Here is a 20882-nt window from a genome sequence, read left to right on the forward strand (position 1 = left end):
GGATTACTACAATCTACTTCTCAATTAGTTTTCAAGTTTTCAGTTTATTAGTGCCACAAGTAGGGTTACATTAACACTGCAATGAAGTTACTGTGAAAATCCCCTAGTTGTCACACTCCAGCGCCTGTTTGGGAAACAAGAGGCAGAATTTAGCATGGCCAATGCACCTAACCTGATCGTCTTTCGGACTGTGGGAGGAAACAAGAGCACCCAGAGGAAACCCATGCAGGCACGAGGAGGATGTGCCGAGTCGCACGGAAGGTGACCCAAGTCGGGAATCAAACCTGGATCTCCGGCACTGTGAGGCAGTAGTGCTAACCACTGTGCCATGACCTGACCTTTCAGTCATTTGAGAATCATGTTCCTACACTGTGTCACTTTTGTTGCTGCGGGCTGGTGGTTATTTGTTTGAATTATCGGACGTCACTCAAAATCTCAAAGTGGCTAAACAGAGTTAAAGCGGCTAAACAGAGTTAAATTCTTGCTGTGTCAAAATGCAAGTTATGTAAAATACCACAACACCCAAATTATTCAGGGTATGGAATTCTGTTCATTATCTTCAATGAATTATTAGTGAAGAACTGAAAGCTTGGTAGAAAGGAGGACAAACTGCTATCTCAATAATAGATGAAATATCTCCCAATCAACATCTGGAAAAGCCTCGTGTCTTGATTATTTTGTTCTCGTGTGCGTTTGTTTTCTGAGGGGATCCAGAGCGAGAAAATGCTGAATGCAGAGTAAACAGAGTTTTCCCACAGAACTCAGGGAGGCCCAACCCAGAAGGGGTGAAGTGATTTCTAAGAAAGGGTCATTGTGCAATGTCAGAGCGGAGAAAACACTGGACAACTGTTAACTACCTTATTTCAGAACCCTACAAATTTTCCACGCACAATGGATACTATTTGCGTGCTGAAATTAGTCCAAGAACAACTTGCGCGAGATGCAAGCACACATTGTGTGTGAACATTTCAACTGAAATGGGCCACAAAGCCATTTTGCTTGCGCCCATTATCCTGATTTCTGCGGCTACAGGCATTAATCAAACCTGCCTCTGAGGTGACGTGCAAAGATTCAGAGGTATGTGAAATGACTGGGCACCTTTGAAAACACTTCTGGGAGCGTTTTAAGTCAGATTCAGTGGCCCAGGAAGAATGGAGCTATTCAGTCACTCTTGAAAGAACGGGGCAGGGGGAGTAGGGGTTGGGGCTGCCAAGGAAAAAGGGTGTATCACAAGAATCAGGCCTGTGGGTTACTGAGCGTCACTACATGACACGAAGGAGAATTGACCACCGTTATATAAATAACTATGGACTGGGAGCTTGTGCCAGGTGCAGGCAATATCACATTAATATGCCTTGCTGACTAAAAGCTGGAGACTTCAAAGATCGTTCAAAGGGAACATGAATACCTGTGAAAACAAAACTGTGCCTAACCAATTCATTCTACAGGAAATGCCGAGCTCCCGAGGGTTTCTGAAGTAACATTGGTCACAAGAACAGAGCCTTCTGCTTGGATCCCAATAGACGTGAAAAGCCACCACACTACTTGAAGCCTCAAACATAAGCTGAGACCTCGGCACAAGTGTCCTTTCAATTTACTCTTCCCGCAAACGTGGCTGTCACTGGTCCAAGCTGGGACCTGTTTAAGTATGGACGGGAGACAGCCAAGCTCAAGAACTGGTTAGCATTGGAGCTCAACAAAATGGATGACGCTGCACTTAACCAGAAGATGGTGGTACACTATCCCTTACTTGCCCCGTTATATAGACTTTTTAAGAATATGGGATCTCAGTTAAACAAAGTTAAATGGAATGGCCATCAGCCCCATGGCTGGGTGACTGTGACTGAATATTTCTGATGACCAAGGCATCACAACACCATGGACTGCTAACTCGTAAAGTATAGCAGTGAACATAAGACACATAAGAAATAGAAGGTTGGTTGGCCCTTGAACGTGCTCCACCATTCAATATGATGATGTGGAGTTGCCAGCATTGGACAGTAATAAGTCTCACAACACCAGGTTAAAGTCCAACAGGTTTATTTAGTAGCACGAGCTTTTGGAGCGCTGCCCGATTCATTGCCCGGACTCACCTGATGAAGGGGTAACGCTCCGAAAGCTCATGCTACCAAATAAACCTGTTGGACTTTAACCTGGTGTTGTGAGACTAACAATATGATCATGGCTGATCTTCCACTTCAACCCCACTCTCCCATCCAATCCCCACTTCTCCTGATTTCCAAGAGATTCAATCCTGAGAAAATCTATGAATGGGAATAAATCAAGTTTCTCATCGTGCTGACATCATGCAGTTAATGAATGGAAGCTAATGATTTTTTTCTTTAAATAGAACACAGCATTTTGAATGTTACCCTGCAGGGTCAACATAAAATAACAGGTTGGCTGTAGGTAATCTGCCATTAACATAAAGGAAGAACACTAAATCCGGAAACACTCAAATCAGATTAGCTGTGGCTCAGTGGTTGTATTGGCGCCTCAGATGGTCAAAAGGTTCAAGTGCCCATTCCGAGTACACGATCTATGCAGGCACTCCAGTGCAGTACTGATGGGAGTGCTGCACAGTTGAAAGTCCTGTCTTTCAGGTGAGCTCTTGAACCGGTTTGCCCTCTCGGATGTGGGTAGAAGATCCCGTGCGACTGTTCTGAGGGACAGTTGGGGACTTCTCACCTGTGTGGTGGCCAATATTTATCCCTCAGCCCACATCAATAAACCAAGATTATTTGGCCATGATCAGGTCATTATATGTGGGATCTTGCTGTGCGTAAATGAGCTGCCACATTCCCTACATTACAACAGCAACTACACTTAAAAGAAAAAGTACTTTATTGTCTGTTAAATGCTTTGAGACATCCTGAGATAAAGGTGCTATATAAATGAAATTTTTTTTAAAAACAAGACCACAAAGCTGGACTTTAAATATAGACCATAAGCAGTGTTTAAACTGCACAGCAATAAAAATCAGCAGACCTGTAGCCAAGGATGGTTTAATGGGCTGGACATTGTTGCCAGGAAGATGTCCAGTCAGGCAATGACGAAAAGACACTTGGTTCTGGCCCTATCTAAAAGACAAGTCTTAAGCAGTGCCGTGAAGGAGGAGAATGAGGTAGAGAGGCAGAGAGGTGTACAGAGGGAATTCCAGAGCTTGGGGCCTGGGCATGATCACCAAGGATGGAGGGACTGACACTGAGGATACACAAGAAGCCAGGATTAGAGGAGCACAGAGATCTCAGAGTTGTGGAGCTGGAGGAGATTACTGAGATAGGGAGGGATAAGGCCACGGAGGGATTTATAAACAAGGATGGGAATTTTAAAATCAAGACATTGCTCAGCCAGTACTCAATAAAGGTCAGAGATGATGGGGGAAAAGAATATGGAATGAGTTGGGACAAGGGCAGCAACATTTCAGATGATCTCAATTTTATGGAACCATAGATCAAGTTACATTTTTAAAAAATAATTGAGTGACTTCTCTAATCATTGATCTGAATGGGACGAGGCAGTATATAGGGGAGTTCTCTAATGAAGAAATCTATTAGTGTGTTACAGTGCTAGAAAGTAACAGCCATCAGTATTCAACAAGCAGGGTCCAAATAGTCATGTTTCGGTGGACCTCAAAGTCCCAGTTGCTGCAAATTCATCTTACATCTAAAATCTTCAGTAAAAAGCACTAAAACGGTAGAATTTCACAGTTTCTGGCGCAGTTCACCAAAGGAACTGTATTATCCACCGTCGTGAAACTCCACCCGAAAAAACATAGAACAAGGAAACACAAGGAGGGGTATTAAATGTAGAAGCATAAAAGTTCTTCAAACCCAAAGTGCTATTTGAAAGTGTGCAGTCATTCATTATACGGACATGTGCCTATCGCAGTTGTGTTTTAGTGGCAGGTAACTTTGGTTGGTGCCAGCAAGCTGAAAAATTGCATTAATGAACCAGATTACGGGCCATCCTATGACACCCAGACAGCAGGAAACAAACACAACTCAAGAGCTAATTCTGCACTGACAAAGATTGGTGAGTTATGGCCACAATACTCCCAGCAGCACAGGATTATTCCACATACCTGCTGCAATCTATTCCGAGTCAGAGTTAGCCGCGTAAATCTTAACACTGAGAAAACAAACCACGAAATCTGGGCTTTTATGTAATGCACAACACATTTCTTCACCCAAGGGAGTTGTGGAGGTGGAATTTAACTGCTTTAAAAGATCAAGGCTGGAATTTTCATGTCCCGCCCACCACGGGAATTGGAGCAGGTGAGAGGCGAACAATGGAAAGGTCTGTTGGCCTTGGATGGGATCTTACGGTCTTGGGACGAATGAAGCCGTAAAATACCACCCCAAAAATTTTTGGTAGATCCTCAAATACATATAAAACATTAAGCTCAAATGAGTTTTCTTCTGAGAAAAATACTTAAAGTAAAGCTCGAGTTGTAAAAGGGGCGAAGAGTTAAAATCTGATTTGCCACTATTTTTATGTCAACTCAGGATCATAGATAGGGTGGAAGGTTCCAGGCATGCTCACCCCGAAACCAGAATATCCCACCCGAGGTCGATGGACCTTTCCATGGTCCACTCCTCACCCACAATGATTCCCGTGGCGGGTGAAATGGGAAAATTCACCCCATAATACCTAATTCTGAACAAACAACCAAATAGGACTGTTGCTGATGAGACTGAGCAGGTCAGGCAGTATCTGTCATGTGAACATAAGGCTTGAGGTTCTGGAGGAAGGATTCTAGATTCTGTGCTCTCACTGGGTGCAGAATGTTTCGAACATGCCCTGTTTACCTTTCAGTATCCGAGCATCCAACCTGTACAAGTGACACGGGGATTTATTCCAAGTCCATAGGATGGATGGATAAAAAAAGGAAATGAAAGAGAAAGGCAAGGTCCAAGAAAATGGATAAGACTAGCAATAAACTAAGGAGTGACAGTGATTGCACAAGGAACAATTTCAAAACTAGAATTTCAGAGTGGAGCATTGCTCTGAACATTCACTCTAAGTTTATCACCCAGTCACCACACTCTGCCACCTGTTTGGTTACACTGAGGGAGAATTTAGCATGGCCAACGTGCACCCAACCAGCATGTCTTTTGGACTGTGGGAGGAAATCAGCACACCCAGAGGAAACCCATGCAGACAGGGAGAACGTGCAAACTCCAGACTCCACCTAGATAGTGACCCAAGCCAGGTCCCTGGCACTGAGACACAGCAGTACTAACCACTGTGTCACTATGCCACCCTGGATTCAGGGCTGAAAATAATGGCAGGGTGGGAAGTTATAAGCATGGACTCTCATGGATAGTAAATCCAAGAAACAATATAACAATTGATCAGCTCTGTTCCAATTTTTATGCCATTCAAGCTTACCTCCACCTCCAATCGCAACCCATAACACAGAAATAAGGCTAAACTAGGCTGAAAATCATATTTGTTTCTTCAAAAAGGTTCACCTTAATAGATTTCAACAACACAGAACAGCAATGCTAAACAAATTGATGGAATAGTTTTGAAGTTTGAAATTTGCAAGGCTAATTTTTAGTGGGATGATGAATGACAAGAACAGGAGCTAAAGCAACCATGTAAACATAGCACAGAAAGCTGCGATGTTACACCTGGCAAACATTCTCCACGATTTACTTAATCAAGTACTTTTGGCCATAAATGACAAAATCTCCACCGTCCCGCTTGCACAATGTCAATAGCTTGAAGATGAAAACCCCACAAAACGCTTTTGTTTCAGACAAACACATTCATCAAATTCGCAGCAACAGTGTCAGAATGGTTCTGACCCACTGATGTAAGATTTCAGTGATATCAAGACAGACTCAGTTCAACCACATAGGATACAGTTCAGAGCAGTATTGGGCAATTTATTCTATGAAGACGTCACCATATGAACTACTGTATAGCACACCAGCCACATTTCACTGGAGAAGCACATTAGCTGCTGCATGCCCACTGTAAATGAGGATGCAATTAGAACACTGGCTATGCTGCAAGAGGGAGAAGTTAGAATTCAGCTAGGGTCTTAGACTGACAAAGAGTCATAAAGATATTCACAATTCCCTACAATAAACAACTGCCATAAATCACTGTTATCTTTGATTTGGTACATTGTACATCAAGCTCAGACACCTACATTTTAAAAATCATCCTGTTTTGATTGTGCAAAAAAAGCAAAACAATTGAACAATAAATTATTTTGTACACACATCCATCAGGTGTACGGATCAATGCACGAGAAGGCAGTAGCTTAAATCATGTTTAGATAACATGTTTTTCACATGGTGAAAATTCCATATCAGAAACACTGTGCGTCAGACATACAATCTGAGGATTACACAATATTCTTTGAAGTAAAGCTTTACCAAATTGGGCTTTTAATTACCTTCAACTGGGATTACGCTCTCTATTCCTTAGAAAAGTTTACTTTTCTTTTCTGAGAATGTTAAAAGTAATCACTAATTACAAAAAGCAGTCTATACTGGAGGGACATGGGAACACACAACACATTCACTGTTCTGTTTCTTCTCGCATAAGATTTGCGAGCAATCTTGGATGAATATATTATTCTTATTGAAAGACATTTATTTGACATACATTCAGGATCAAATGAGAAGAAACAATTTCTGACGGATTTAGGAGCGAACTAAGGCAAAAGCAAACACATACTAGTGTTATTCCCAAGAAGAAACACCTTAAGGCAATATTACTGCGAAACAGATTACTTTTGTCTTAAATATCACAACGTTGTTGCCTGAAGCTATAAATGCAGTTGATTGTAACCTTAGGTGATGAATTTATAAACAGAAATGCGCACTGCATATAAAGATTGGCCCCATAAAATGCATGGCAGACTTGCGTTTTAAATTCATATTAAGGCATCTTCGAGGAGATAAATGTTTTCCAAAGTACACCGACAGTACTTTTTTCTGGTTTTGTGTTTTGTTACGTAGTATGTATATATATACATAGCAAAAATATATAGACAACATGCAGCTTCTGGCTCAGTTCACATTGTCAATCACAGGTATTCAAACCTTGCTGATAGCACTGAGACCTTCAGTTCTTCATTAGCAGGTCGTAACTCTTCAATGATCAAACTGCAATGGTCAAAAGGTTTGTACTCTTTAAAAAAAACAGCTAAAAATTGTCCTTCTTAAAAGTCATTTTCCAGACAAATAGGTTCTCTTGTGTTGTGTCCAGAAGCAACTAGTTGCTTTAAACATTTGGAAAAACAAGGGAAGTCTTGGCAGTGAACATCATCATGACATGTCGTTTGGGTCATATTCCAGAATTAACTGTTTGATGTGTGCTAGCTTCCGGTGCAGGTATTCGCAGCGAATCTTTTCTTCCTGATACGTAGGGTGGGTCTGTTTCAAAAAGAAGTAAATAACATTCACTTTCATATAATTGGCAACAACACAAAATTTAACAAGTAGCTTGTGTCGAGAACCACTACCTAATTTCACAATGTGCATGAGGGATCCTGGTTTGAGTTCATATTGTTAAAACAGTGATGGAAGAGCACAAGTTGACATGGACATTGATGACATGAGTAATACAGAATGGAAATGTTAGAGGGAAAGTTTAGCAACAGGATTAAGGCACTGAATAAATCTGGAGAGCTGGATTAAGGAACTGGGGACAGAAAAACACAAAGTGGAATTGGTGAAAGCTGAGAATATTTGCATTGTAAAAGAAGCAGTTGATATTGATGCACAATATCATCCTCTTAAAAGCATTTTGAAAATATCCCATTTTCCAGGCATGTTAAAGGAAAACATGAAAACACAGAATTTGGGAGTAGAATCATGGAACCATACAGAGCAGGAGGCCATTCAGCCCATAGAATCTACACCGACTCTCCAGAGTATCTTACCCAGACCCTCTTCCACTGTCTTATCCCCACACATTAAGCATAGCTAATCCATTTAATTTGCACGTCTTGGGGAAAAATTAAAAATTTTTTTTGAAAGCATACCAATTCACCTAACCTGAATGTCTTTGGACTGTGGGAGGAAACAGAAGAAACCCAAGCAGACATGGGGAGAATGGACCAACTTCACACATAGTCAGAATTGAACCCAGGTCCCTGGTGCTATGAGGCATCCACTGTGCCACCATGTACTGCTCCCAACACTCGTGTCATCAATATCCACATTAATCTGCGCTCTTCCATCATTATTTCTAAATTAATATGAACTCAACAAAAGGTGGAGAAGCTATACAACGAACCAAACCAGGATCCCTCACGCACATTCTGGTTCAACTCTGGCCTTGGGTGATTTGACAAGAACAAGGAAAACGAGGTAATTCACTAAACCTCTATCGCCCCAAAAATAAGTTACCTACCTTTTTAAACTTCCTATATTCTTCAAATATTTGGTCTTCCACCACCTGAAAAACATCAATAAAATAGGCTTCTATTTCTTACATTTTAGCATACCAACACAACATAACAAACTTTTCAATCTGTTTCAGAAATTAAGCTCAAATGCAAAACTAGCCCCTTCTCCATTTTGAAATATCAGTTCAAAAGGGAAGAAACTTGCTTGAAAATTGAGATGTTTAGTAGATAGGAATAGTTCTAGCAGGCACCAACACCAGTTCAAAATTTCAGTATATATTACAATAAAGATTAAATGTGTTATTCCTACACTACCAATTTTAATGATAATCTAAATTTGTATTTCACCAAGTTTATTTAAAATGTGAGGCGTTGGCTATGCATTTCTAGAGGAATTCAATCATTTTTATTCCGTCAAATATGGTCTTAAAATACAAGGAAGCAATTCATAGAAAATGGAAGCTGTCCTTTCCATGGAAAGAAAGCTTTATCAATCTGAATAAAAAGGAAATGTTTAAGGGAGGATGCTCAGATTGCAGCCCTGGGCCACATTCAGCTGTAACATCCTGACAATCTGGCTCCTGAAGTTCAAGCCACTCAATTCTACTGTTACAGTTTAAGTTTCTTACTTGCAGGCTTATCCCGTTTGAGGTCTGTAACCTGCAGGTTTAGAAAGGGTCACTTGTACCACTTAAGTCTCACAGGAGGACAAGTCCTAAAGCAGATCAAATCCCAATTTCAATCCCCATTCTGTGGCATATCAACTAACCATAGTGTCCTTCCGCACTGTAGGATTCTATTTTGCCTATTGAGTTTGCACCAACCACAATCCCATCCAGGCCCTCTCCCCATAAGCCCATGCATTTATTCTAGCTAGACCCCTGACACGTAGGGGCAATTCAGCATGGCCAATCCACCTAACCCATACATCTCTGGACTGTGGGAGGAAACTTGAGCACGAGGAAACCCACACAGACATGGGGAGAATGGGCAAACTCCACACAGTGACCCGAGCCAGGAATTGAACCTGGGTCCCTGGTGCTGTGAGGCAGCAGCGCTAACCATTGTGCCACCGTGCCGCTGGCAGCTGCAGCGCTACAGCAATGCTCAGCTCCTCCACGCTCCACTGGACACTGTGCGCAGCTGATGGAAATTACTCCTCTATTTTTCAAACTTGTGCGCTTTCCTGGAAAGTTTACTGTCATTTTGCAAAGAAGTTATTATTTTTTTAAAAGCAGTCCATGATGTAATTTTAGGCCTTGCACTTACTGAACTTTTTTTTTTAAAAAAGGGAGCCTAGGCATTGTCAAATTGTGGTGGAATAGTCAAAAAGCAAAAATGAGGCTGATATTCTACTGGCTAAGAGGAATCCAATTTTTATTATTATACTGTAATGAGAGCAGTTAAAGTCAAAGTGATGCAGCATTTTATGGCTGATCTGCATCTTTATTCTTTAAATACAAAGTCTGACATGGTGTACAGTGAACATTTAATTATGTTGTTCTAGCTCTTTAGCATGCCTGAATTGGTGTCAATCAGGTGTGAAAGTAGCTGAATATCATTCTATTTTAATTAATTCCCTCCTCTCCCTCAATAATTTAAACACAATAGGCTTACTAATTTAACATACTTCACTTGCACAGATATAAATCAATGTTAAAACTAATATTTAATACCTTTAGGAAGGCACACAATTATTTAAACTTACAAACACAAGCTGCCCCCTCCCCCAACCCCTTAGTGCCCATGTTACCAATCAACCAGGAACAGGTGAAGTTTAAGGAGAGGGAGAAGACATGGGGTGAGCGAGCGAGAGAGAGATAATTGAACAACACAACCTAAGGATTTGCATTCTCTTACCTTGTACTCCTTTGTTCCTGGGCTAAGTGTTTTGATTTTTGATCCCAACTGTATGAATTGCTGAGTTATGTTTCCAATTCTTGCATGAAGATCCCGATATTCACTGTATTCTGCGTTGAAATCGTTCCGATAGTTTTGACACATTTCTAAAGACGTAACGGCGGTATACTTTCTGCAAAAATAATGTTGCTGTTACCTCCAAGTTTTCAAAAGCAGAGAAATAAATCGGTGCAGACAAACTGAATGAAAAAGACAAGAAAATTGACGAATCTTTGCTCAGGCTCTAAAGCACTTCAGTCATGTGTGGTAAATTTGATAAGGGGCATTTAGGAGGTGATAGGGGGATTTCTCTGGTGTACCCGTTCCTTTATTGAGTTTCAATTTATACTGATTTACATCCATTGTCAACCCACACTATTTACTACATCCCAAAGGTGAAAGTTTAATCAGACTTTGTCTCTCCCATTTTTAGATGCTGCATACAGATCATAGTGTGAGGTGTAGCATTCTCTGCTGCATTCTGAGCAACACACAAAAAATACTTACATGTCCAAAACTAAATGAGGAAGTATTGGAAACAAAATGAAGTGTCCAAAAGAAGTTTATTTGGCAACACTAAATCCCCTCCGTCAACTTTCAACTACACGTTAAAGGAACCACTCTAGGGGATTTACAAACCAACGATATCTGAAGGGCAGGAATCCAATTGATTTTCTCATATCCACTTGTCAGCTAACTGGTAGAATCATTCTCACAGGGTGCAGAGAAACAATTACAGAAAATCTCCCCAGAAAAAGAGAGGCTGCAACAAAAGCGTGCAATATTTCAGCAAACGTTAGAGCTAAACGTCAGTAGTTTCAGCTGGGGGAAGGGTAATTATGAGGCTATTAGGAGAGAATTAGGAAGCATTGGTTGGACTAGGAGATTACAGGGACTGGGAACGTCCGAGATGTGGAGATTTTTCAAGGAGCAGCTACTGCGGGTCTGTGATAGGTATGTCCCTGTCAGGCAAGGAGGATTTGGTAGGCCCAGGGAACCGTGGTGCACTAAAAAAGTTGATTCGTTGGTTAGGAAGAAAAAGGAGGCTTATGTTCGGATGAGGCTTGAGGGCTCAGGTAGTGCATTAGAAAGTTTTAGATTGGCTAGGAGGGAGTTGAAGAGGGAGTTAAGAAGGGCTAAAAGAGGACATGAGATGGCTTTGGCTGATAGGATTAAGGAGAACTCTAAGGCGTTTTACAGGTATGTCAAGAACAGAAGGTTGGTTAGGGCAAGATTAGGGCCAGTTACAGACAGTAGAGGGAAGTTGTGTGTGGAACCGGAGGAGATTGGAGAGGCGTTGAACCAATATTTCTCTTCGGTGTTCACGCAAGGGGACATGAATGTAGCTGAGGAGGACACTGGGGTGCAGGGGTGTAAAATAGATAGTATTGCAGTTGATACGGGGGATGTGCTGGATATTCTAGAAGGTTTGAAAATAGATAAGTCCCCTGGTCCGGATGGGATTTACCCTAGGATTCTCTGGGAGGCAAGAGAGGTGATTGCGGAGCCTCTGGCTCTGATCTTCAGGTCGTCGTTGGTCTCTGGTATAGTACCGGAAGATTGGAGGACAGCAAATGTTGTCCCATTGTTTAAGAAGGGGAGCAGAGACTTCCCTGGGAATTATAGACCGGTGAGTCTTACTTCTGTGGTGGGTAAGGTTTTGGAAAGGATTATTAGAGACAGGATTTATAGTTATTTGGAGAGTAATGAATTGATTAGAGACAGTCAGCATGGTTTTGTAGCGGGTAGGTCGTGCCTTACTAACCTTATCGAGTTCTTTGAGAAAGTGACCAAAGAGGTGGATAGGGGTAAGGCAGTTGACGTGGTGTATATGGATTTTAGTAAGGCGTTTGATAAGGTTCACCATGGTAGGCTTCTGCAGAAAATGCAGATGTATGGGATTGGGGGTGATCTAGGTAATTGGATCAGGAATTGGCTAGCAGATAGGAGACAGAGGGTGGTGGTTGATGGTAAATATTCGTCATGGAGTTCGGTTACGAGTGGTGTGCCTCAGGGATCTGTTTTGGGGCCACTGCTGTTTGTCATTTTTATTAATGATCTGGATGAGGGTATAGTTGGGTGGATTAGTAAGTTTGCTGATGACACCAAAGTCGGAGGTGTGGTAGATTGTGAGGAAGGGTGTCATAGTTTGCAGGGTGACTTAGAAAGGTTGCAGAGCTGGCGGATGGAGTTTAATGTGGAGAAGTGTGAGGTAATTCATTTTGGTAGGAATAACAGATGTGTTGAGTATAGGGCTAACGGGAGGACTTTGAATAGTGTGGAGGAGCAGAGGGATCTAGGTGTATGTGTACATAGATCCCTGAAAGTTGGGAATCAAGTAGATAAGGTTGTTAAGAAGGCATACGGTGTCTTGGCGTTTATTGGTAGGGGGATTGAATTTAGGAGTCGCAGCATCATGATGCAACTGTACACAACTCTGGTGCGGCCGCACTTGGAGTATTGTGTGCAGTTCTGGTCCCCACATTACAGGAAGGATGTAGAGGCTTTGGAGAGGGTGCAGAGGAGGTTTACCAGGATGTTGCCTGGTATGGAGGGGAGATCCTATGAGGAGAGACTGAGAGATTTGGGGTTGTTTTCGCTGGAAAGAAGGCGGCTAAGAGGGGACCTTATTGAAACATATAAGATGATTAGAGGTTTAGACAGGGTGGATAGTGATAGCCTTTTTCCTAGGATGGAGAAAGCTAGCACGAGGGGGCACGGCTTTAAATTAAGGGGGGGGTAGTTATAGGACTGATGTCAGGGATAGGTTCTTTACCCAGAGGGTGGTGAGGGACTGGAATGCCCTGCCAGCTGCAGTTGTAAATGCGCCTAGTTTGGGGGCGTTTAAGAGATCTGTGGATAGGTTTATGGACGAAATGGGATTGGTTTAGATTAGTGGGTTAGTGTTTTTTTTAAAAGCTGGTCGGCGCAACATCGTGGGCCGAAGGGCCTGTTCTGCGCTGTAATGTTCTATGTTCTATGTTCTAAATGGATAGGGCATTTCTGCAAATATCAAAATGATTTTACTGGCCACACCTGAAAAAAAGCACTAAGTATATTTTAGCTCAATGTTTATAAAAATGATAAAACAGAAACCCAGAATTTCCAAGACAGTCTATGAAGGCATTCGGTGACTGGATAATACTACCAGCCTATTTCATTAGATAGAGATTTGCATCTAATTTTACATGCCTTGCAAATAGTCACTTGACAGGTATGGAACTAGAATATTGCTATCAGGACAAATACAAGAATTCCTAATGTCAAATTACCACAAAAAATGTACATCATAGGAGAAAAGGTGCTGATTGTTAATCAGAGTCAACTTGCCAAGCAAAGTGTTGCCTTGGAGAAAACAACATGGAACTACAGGCTCCCGAAGCCCCCAGAAAAGAGATACTTTTTTTTGGTACCTATTGGTAGTTTATTCCGAATCAAAATTCTAATTTAGTTAAATCAGAGTTCCCACGAGGGACAAACCAGATCCAAGCTGACAAGGCAAGATATACATCCCATCTTGGGCTTGATCAAAACAATATCGGAGGTGGCAGGTCAAGGCATGGCACTCCCTCCCGGGTTTGACCTGAGCTTCATGTTAGCTAAAACCCACACACCCATTCTCTGCAAACAAAATATATTCAAGCCTTATAACTTTTTTGAAGTACCCAAGAACTTGGGTTCCTATAATTCCTCATTACTTCTTCCATGGAAAACCTCAGCCTATCAGGGGTGACTTGCCAACCAAACAGCACCCTCTTCTGCTGCAGTGATCATTTGAAATTTGGCATTTGTTTTGATGAGTGTAAGATGAAAAGCTTTGGCAAGGTTACTCTTTTCACCTTGTAAATAATTATAATACATAAAGACTATCCCTTTAACCATGGAAGGTAAGCAGCTTGACATTGGATGAAATTAATTCCAGTCAACTAAAACAGATCAAGTAAAATAAAACAAAACTGGCTTTGCCTGTGTTTTGTGTTTTTCTTCTCGGACGTTGCATTCTGCTGTCCCATTAGCCTCCAATATCCAGTGAAGTGCTGAAGAAACAGTCTAACTAGGAATGGCTTCAAACCTGGGGCTATCCATGTGACAGCCTGACCAATACCATTTATCTGAATAACAAGCTTAAATTCTGAAAAGCTCCAACAAATCAGGAGTCTCCACTAAATTTCCTTTCTGTTTAAAGTTTATTTATCAGTGTCACAAGTAGGCTTACATTAACACGGCAATGAAGTTACTGTGAAAATGCCCTCATTGCCACACTCCCATGCCTATTCAGGAACATCAAGGGAGAATTTAGTATGGCCAAAGCACCGATGCATCTTTTAAACTGTGGGAGAAAACTGGAGCATCTGGAGGAAACCCACACAGACACAGAACGTGCAGACTCCCCAGTGACCCAAACTGGGAACTGAACCCAGGTCCCTGGTGCTATGAGGCAGCAGTGCTAACCACTGTGCCGCCCCCAAATACTTTTTTTCAAAATTTGGAATTATTTAACATAGTGAGCTGATTTCGAGCTGCAGAATCTACCAATTACGGAACTGTAGTTTACCAAAAAACAATCAGCTACCATTTTCTTCTCCAGCAGGGGCCAGTAATAAAAATATTATGGGTAAGGATATGAGCTAACACCAGCAGATGGCACCAATATTAGACAGAATGAGAATCTGGGAGGATCACGTCAAATTATAAACAGCCTCAAGATGACCATACTCTGGAACGATACTACTGAATACCTAGCTCTTGAATTCCTGAGAAGGTCTGATCGATGCTTTCAGGTATTACGTTTTCTCTTGTTCCAGGAGATTAGAATCCTGGAATTAGCCAGTTAGAACCTGTTACAGGGTTCTGTGACAATCATCCTATTCACTTCTGCAAATATGTGCCAACCCACTCAATTATGAAACACCAACAAGGAAATTGTCTACTCTTCCAGCAGCTGAGCTTAGAGGGGTCAACAAAAAGCCAACGCACCAGATCAACTGTAGTTCAACAGCACAAGTTGGGTTTAAGACAGCCAGTCACCACACAAGCAGCAGAACACAATATAGCTGTCAATGTTTGCAGTGTTATACATACATAAAGTTTCAAATTATAGTGAATACTTCTAATAAACAAATTTAAAACTTTTACATTACTGAATTCTACAGTGCAAGAGGCCATTCAGCCCATCAAGTCTGCACTGACCTCAATCGCACACAGGCCCTATCCCTATAACCTTATGTATTTACTCTGCTATCCTGACAGTAAGGGGCAATTTAGAATGGCCAATCCACCTAACCCTGCACATCTTTGGACTGTGGGAGGAAACCGGAACACTCAGAAAAAACCCACGCAAACATGAGAATGTGCAAATTCCACACAGACAGTGATCCAAGCCAGGAATCAAACCGGGTCCCTGGCGTTGTGAAGCAGTCGTGCTAACCATTATGTTACCATGCTGCCCATATCTTCAGGCAGAACAACTATAAACCTTCAAAGAACAAAGAACATTACAGCGCAGGAACAGGCTCTTTGGCCCTCCAAGCCTGCACTGACCATACTGCCCAAATGAACTAAAACTCCCTACCCTTCCAGGGACCATATCCTTCTATTCCCACCCTATTCATGTATTTGTCAAGATGCCCTGTTCACTAAATTTCTTGACGTTTGAACAGAGAAAACAGTAAGTGACGTCTTGAGGACGTAATGCAGTAGAATTATGATCTCCAAGTACATTTTCCTCATTCTTCAAATGTTCCACAATCATCGCATATCAATAGGAATTTGCCTATCTACTTGGGATGGGTCATGGTAATTGACATTGTTGCTCTTTTTGGTTCAAAGTTTAGTGTGATGTGAACTTCCTCCCTCACCGTGATCCTTAGTTCTATTCTCCAGAGAAGTCACAACATCTGGAGTGCATGTGCCACCAGCAGAATGCCCATCAAACTCTTAATCCCAGCCATCTCATTGCAACATATGGGACAGGGAGAAGGTTGTGTGTATGAAAGTGTATTGCGTTCAATGACATGGATGATAACACTAGGGTGCAAAGAGATACCTTTATCAATTTCCAAATTCAAATAGAAACATGCAAAGAAAACTGGCAGCGAACCTCTTTGACTTCAACTCAAAGATAAAGACCATGATCAAGCAACCTCTCCTTCCACATAAATAATGTACAGGAAAATGTAAAACAACAAAGAAATTAGACGCAGGAGTAAGCTATTCGGCCCTTCAAGCCAGCTCCACTGCCATTCATTTTGATCAAGACTGATCATCAAATTCAATGTCCTGATCTTGTCTTCTCCCCCATATCCCTTGATGACTGAGGGTTATAAGAAATTTCTTCTTGAAATCAGATGTTTTGGCCTCAGCTATTTTCTGTGGTAGTGAATTCCATACGTTCACCACCTTCTGGGCAAAGAAATTTCTCTTCGCCTCAATTCTAAAAGGTTTACCCCTTATCCTCAAACTATTACCACGAGATCTGGACCACCCCACCATTGGAAACATTTTCTGAATTTACTCTGTGTAACCCTGTTAGAATTGTATAAGTTTCTATGAGATCCCCTCTCATAGGATTGTACTGGATACAATCCTAACCGACTTAGTCTCTCTTCATATGACAAACCTGCCATCCCAGAAATTAGCCTGGTAAACCTTTCCTATCCTCCCCCTATAGCAAGGGCACAAAACTGCATACAATGCTCCAGGTGTGGCCTCACCAACGCCCTTTCTATTGCAATCAAACATCTTTATTCCTATACTCAAATTTTCTTGCTATGAAGGCCAAGAGGAAAATCCACAAAAAATTGGAGACTTGAACTAAAAAGTAAAACTACATGGCACCTGCAGGAAAAAAAGCAACTCTCAATACTCTGGTTACACAACTTTCAGTAATACTTCATGTCACTAATACATCTTGACAGATCCGGGACACTGTAACAGTGCCGTAGTGACATTCCTTCGCCTTACTGGGTTGGGTTCCTCAGCAACACCACAACAGTATGCAAGCTATTTAAACCAACCAACTCTGAGATTTGAACTGCGTCAATGAAGGGAAATCTTGCCTTTAGCACTATCTCCAAAATAAGCACTGAGTCAAGGCTTTGTCATCACCATGAAGTAAGAAGCTGCTCTGTACCCTGCCTGACGTTCCACTTGCCTGGTCGACTGAGCCTGGATCCTTCCATCCAAAAGAGCCAAAACGTATCAAGCCAGGAATAACTTGCACCCCAGACAGATTTTTCCATGAAAGAGGGCAGATAATTTGATCGTGCTAGGAATTCATGTTGAGATCACAAAATGTTCAACTAGCTGAAATTAAGCCATACAAATGCTCAAATACTGTCTCTGATTGTCATAACCTTGCTATCGTTTCACTAACGGAGCAGCAACAGAGGTACCCACGATGCACTCAATGTAAGTGAATTGTATGCAATGCCACTGTGGTAAGACATGTGCATATAGGATAGCCGCGTCCAACAGAGGGCACCTTTAAAATCCATGTTGTAAAGCCAGTGGATTGCCTAGTTCAAGTTTTTCTCAAATTGCCTTCAAGGGGACAAGGAGAATTGAAGAATCACAGAATACCTACAGTGCAGAAGGGTCTGCACTAACCACAACCTACCTAAGCACTATGCTCATAACTCCACTTAGTTACACTGCCAGTCCTCCCAGACACTAACGGGCAATTTAGTATGCTAATCAACCTAACCTGCACATCTTTGGATTATGGGAAGAAACCAGAGCATGTGGAGGAAACCCATGCAGGCATGGGGAGAACGTCTGTGTGGAGTTTGCACAATCACCCGAGGCCGGAATTGAACCCGGGTCCCCAGTGCTGAGGCAGCAGTGCTAACCACTGTTCCACCATGCCGTACTGGCCACTGTGCCATCGTGCTGAGAAGGGATTTGGAAGGCAGAGAGATAGACAACTGACCAGTTCCAACAACCAGCTGTTCAGCTGTACAAAACAAAAAAAACCTCAAAGAATGTAAACGATTCGACCCTCAACAGAGGGCTACAACCCATTTACTTGTCGTCTAAGCTTGCAACTACTCCTTACACCCGTACCCATATGTGCAAAGATGAGAAAGAAGTTTGAAACCCTTTCAAAACTTAAGTGCAGACATGATACAATGGTCAATATGAATGATGGCTCAAGTACCAGAAAACACATTTACATCAGGCTGTCACTGGAACATAGAATCATAGAAATTTACAGCACAGAAGGTAGCCATTTGGTCCATCGTGGCTACTGGTTACATAGGAATAGAAGAACAACAGTAAGCAAGCTATTCAGACTCTCAAGCTGATCAGTACGCCAGCTCCATTTACCAGCTTTTCTCCACTTGTGGCGATAGCTTTACCTAACAAAACAAAATCTGTTGTTCTCAACCTCTGAAATTAATTGATCCAGAATCAGAGCCTTTCAAAGAAGCTAATTCCAGTTTCAACCTTTGAGAGAGAGCATGTGATTGTTATCTAGTGATTTAACAGGTCTTTGCAGAACACCCTACCTAGCATGGAGAAGAATAATTGACGATGGGAACAATTAGTCAAAACTAAATCTCTAATTTACTAGGGGTATACCTGCAAGCATTTTAAAACGCACACCAGGTTCCTTCCACCCATGCCATACACTGCAGAGTCAGTTAGTGACATCAACACCTTGCTTACTTAATCAATTATGGAATCATTTGATGACGAAATAGCTGGCTGGCAAAGCCTTCATATTAACAGCTTTTTGATCATTACCAGAGAAGGAAGTGACACAACCCCTGGGATACAAATGCCTCTCCCTCGAGGTTTAAATCACCACAACGCATTATGCAGCTGGTATGTTTTAAATGGTCATTATTAAATAAATAAAACCCCTGCCACTGCACAAGTCTCTTGTTGCTCTAACCACCAGGGAAGGCAGGCACAGCAAGAACAATAATGTACAGCAATGTGAACACATATCATAGGAACAAATGCTCTTTCATGAAAACCTTTAACCAAGGCAAATCCTTTCTATTGAAGTTTATGGATGTTAATTGAAAGCAGGCAACACAAGTCTTCAAAAGTTGAATTTAAAAATCCTTGAATATCTCAACTTAGTTAACTAATTTGAAAGAGAAAACAAACTTGATGAAACTAGGAACTTTTAACCATTTTGAAGTCTAAGAAAGAAATAATGTGAAGTTGCTCCAGAACAAGACTGCACATCTTCCTCAATAAGTGTATACAAAGGTCATGGGTAGAGGAGGGCACTCAATGTTAAAATGGCGGCGCTGACTCGTTGGGCCGAAGGGCCTGTTTCCCATGCTGTGTTGTTCTTTGTTCCATCAGAATGGGAGAAGAGCCCTAAATATGCATTTGTTTTAGAAGGACAGCATTTCTAAGCATCTCTCCTTCTTTCTCCCTCACACATATAGATAGACAAAGAATCAACTTACTGTCATTTTCAAAATGCAGCACAGAACATTATTGGTAAAGAGCAAAATAATCCACTGTTCTAGGTGAAAGAGTTTTCTCCTATTTGCTGCTGACTCAAGATGATGTTTTGTGGAAGGTCTCTTACAATTAAGTCTAGAAGACACCCGCAAAGAATAGCACAGCCTTCTGTGCTGTAAACTTCAATTGGTTAAATTTACTACAGATGTTCAGATCTCCCACCTTCAAGGTGTGAATTACGCTGCATGGAATTTTTCTGGTGCTTGACCAGTCAGCAGGATAGAGTTCCTGTTGCAATGTGTGCACCGTGTCTTTCAGCAGCAGGGAGCCTTTATTCGGCACACCAATGGCATTTTATATTTTAAGTCTGTCAGATAGAAACCATACTGATTGTCAACATGCATTAAATTGCAGATACACAGCAATAGTGCCTTCACTGAATATAGCAATTTCCTAATGCAAATATTTTACTGAATTAATACTACTCACAATAAATAGTCAGGCATTTCCACTGTTGAGCTAGCAGTTGCAGATGTATTTGTGGTTTCATGCTCTGTAGATAAGATCATACAGGTTATTTGACTATCTAAAATATTAAATGTCAATGGACTTACTAATTGCCAATAGTAATTACATGGCTATTTTTTGGTAATAGGCATTGGTAGCAATATACGATCGATTTTCTTTAAAGACCTCACTGGTAACAGCTGCTTGGGTTAATGGATCTTCGCAGTTATTTATTGTCAGTAATCAGCAAATTGAAGAGAGCTTTGGCACTTTGTGTACACAGTTAAAAGCAAACGTACTTCACTGCATCTGTCACATTTCACACAACCATGGACACAATGTTTGAACAGCTAAGGTAACTGGAAGTAGAAAGATTAATTAATCTCTTTTGCTGTCAAATTTACACCAGTTAGTTCCTACTGGTTTTGAGTAATGTTTCTGCAAAGCTAAACTGAGTAGCATATTTTACAACATACGCTAAACTGAGTAGCATATGTTAAAATAAGGCTTCTTATTTAATCTTAATTCATTAATTAAAACAGTGAAAAACACGACCTACAATTTGCTTACAATTATGTTGATGATTGCATCAGTCATTGCTGTTGTGAGTGCTGCAACTATTCAAGTTGCACAATTTATGCGCATTAAGGGGCTTTTGCATTTTTAAGAT

At 41.4% G+C, this 20882-nt stretch overlaps 1 protein-coding gene across 2 annotated transcripts in view; it reads right to left on the reverse strand.

Moving 5' to 3' along the window:
* Positions 1–2071: 2071 nt before the first annotated feature.
* The window catches only part of LOC145359475 (RNA polymerase II elongation factor ELL), a 99363-nt gene continuing 80552 nt past the window's right edge, over positions 2072–20882 (reverse strand). For both annotated transcript variants that reach the window (XM_080214044.1, XM_080214043.1), the window contains exons 9-12: positions 20195–20258; positions 10238–10409; positions 8383–8427; positions 2072–7400 (exon numbers count right to left, since the gene is read on the reverse strand). In XM_080214044.1, coding sequence (XP_080070170.1) covers positions 7293–7400; positions 8383–8427; positions 10238–10409; positions 20195–20258 — 389 coding nt within the window. In that variant the 3' untranslated portion in view covers positions 2072–7292. The remainder of the gene's footprint in view (positions 7401–8382; positions 8428–10237; positions 10410–20194; positions 20259–20882) is intronic.

This window comes from Carcharhinus amblyrhynchos, chromosome 28, assembly GCF_965287045.1.
Source record: "Carcharhinus amblyrhynchos chromosome 28, sCarAmb.v2.hapA, whole genome shotgun sequence".
NCBI lineage: Eukaryota > Metazoa > Chordata > Chondrichthyes > Carcharhiniformes > Carcharhinidae > Carcharhinus > Carcharhinus amblyrhynchos.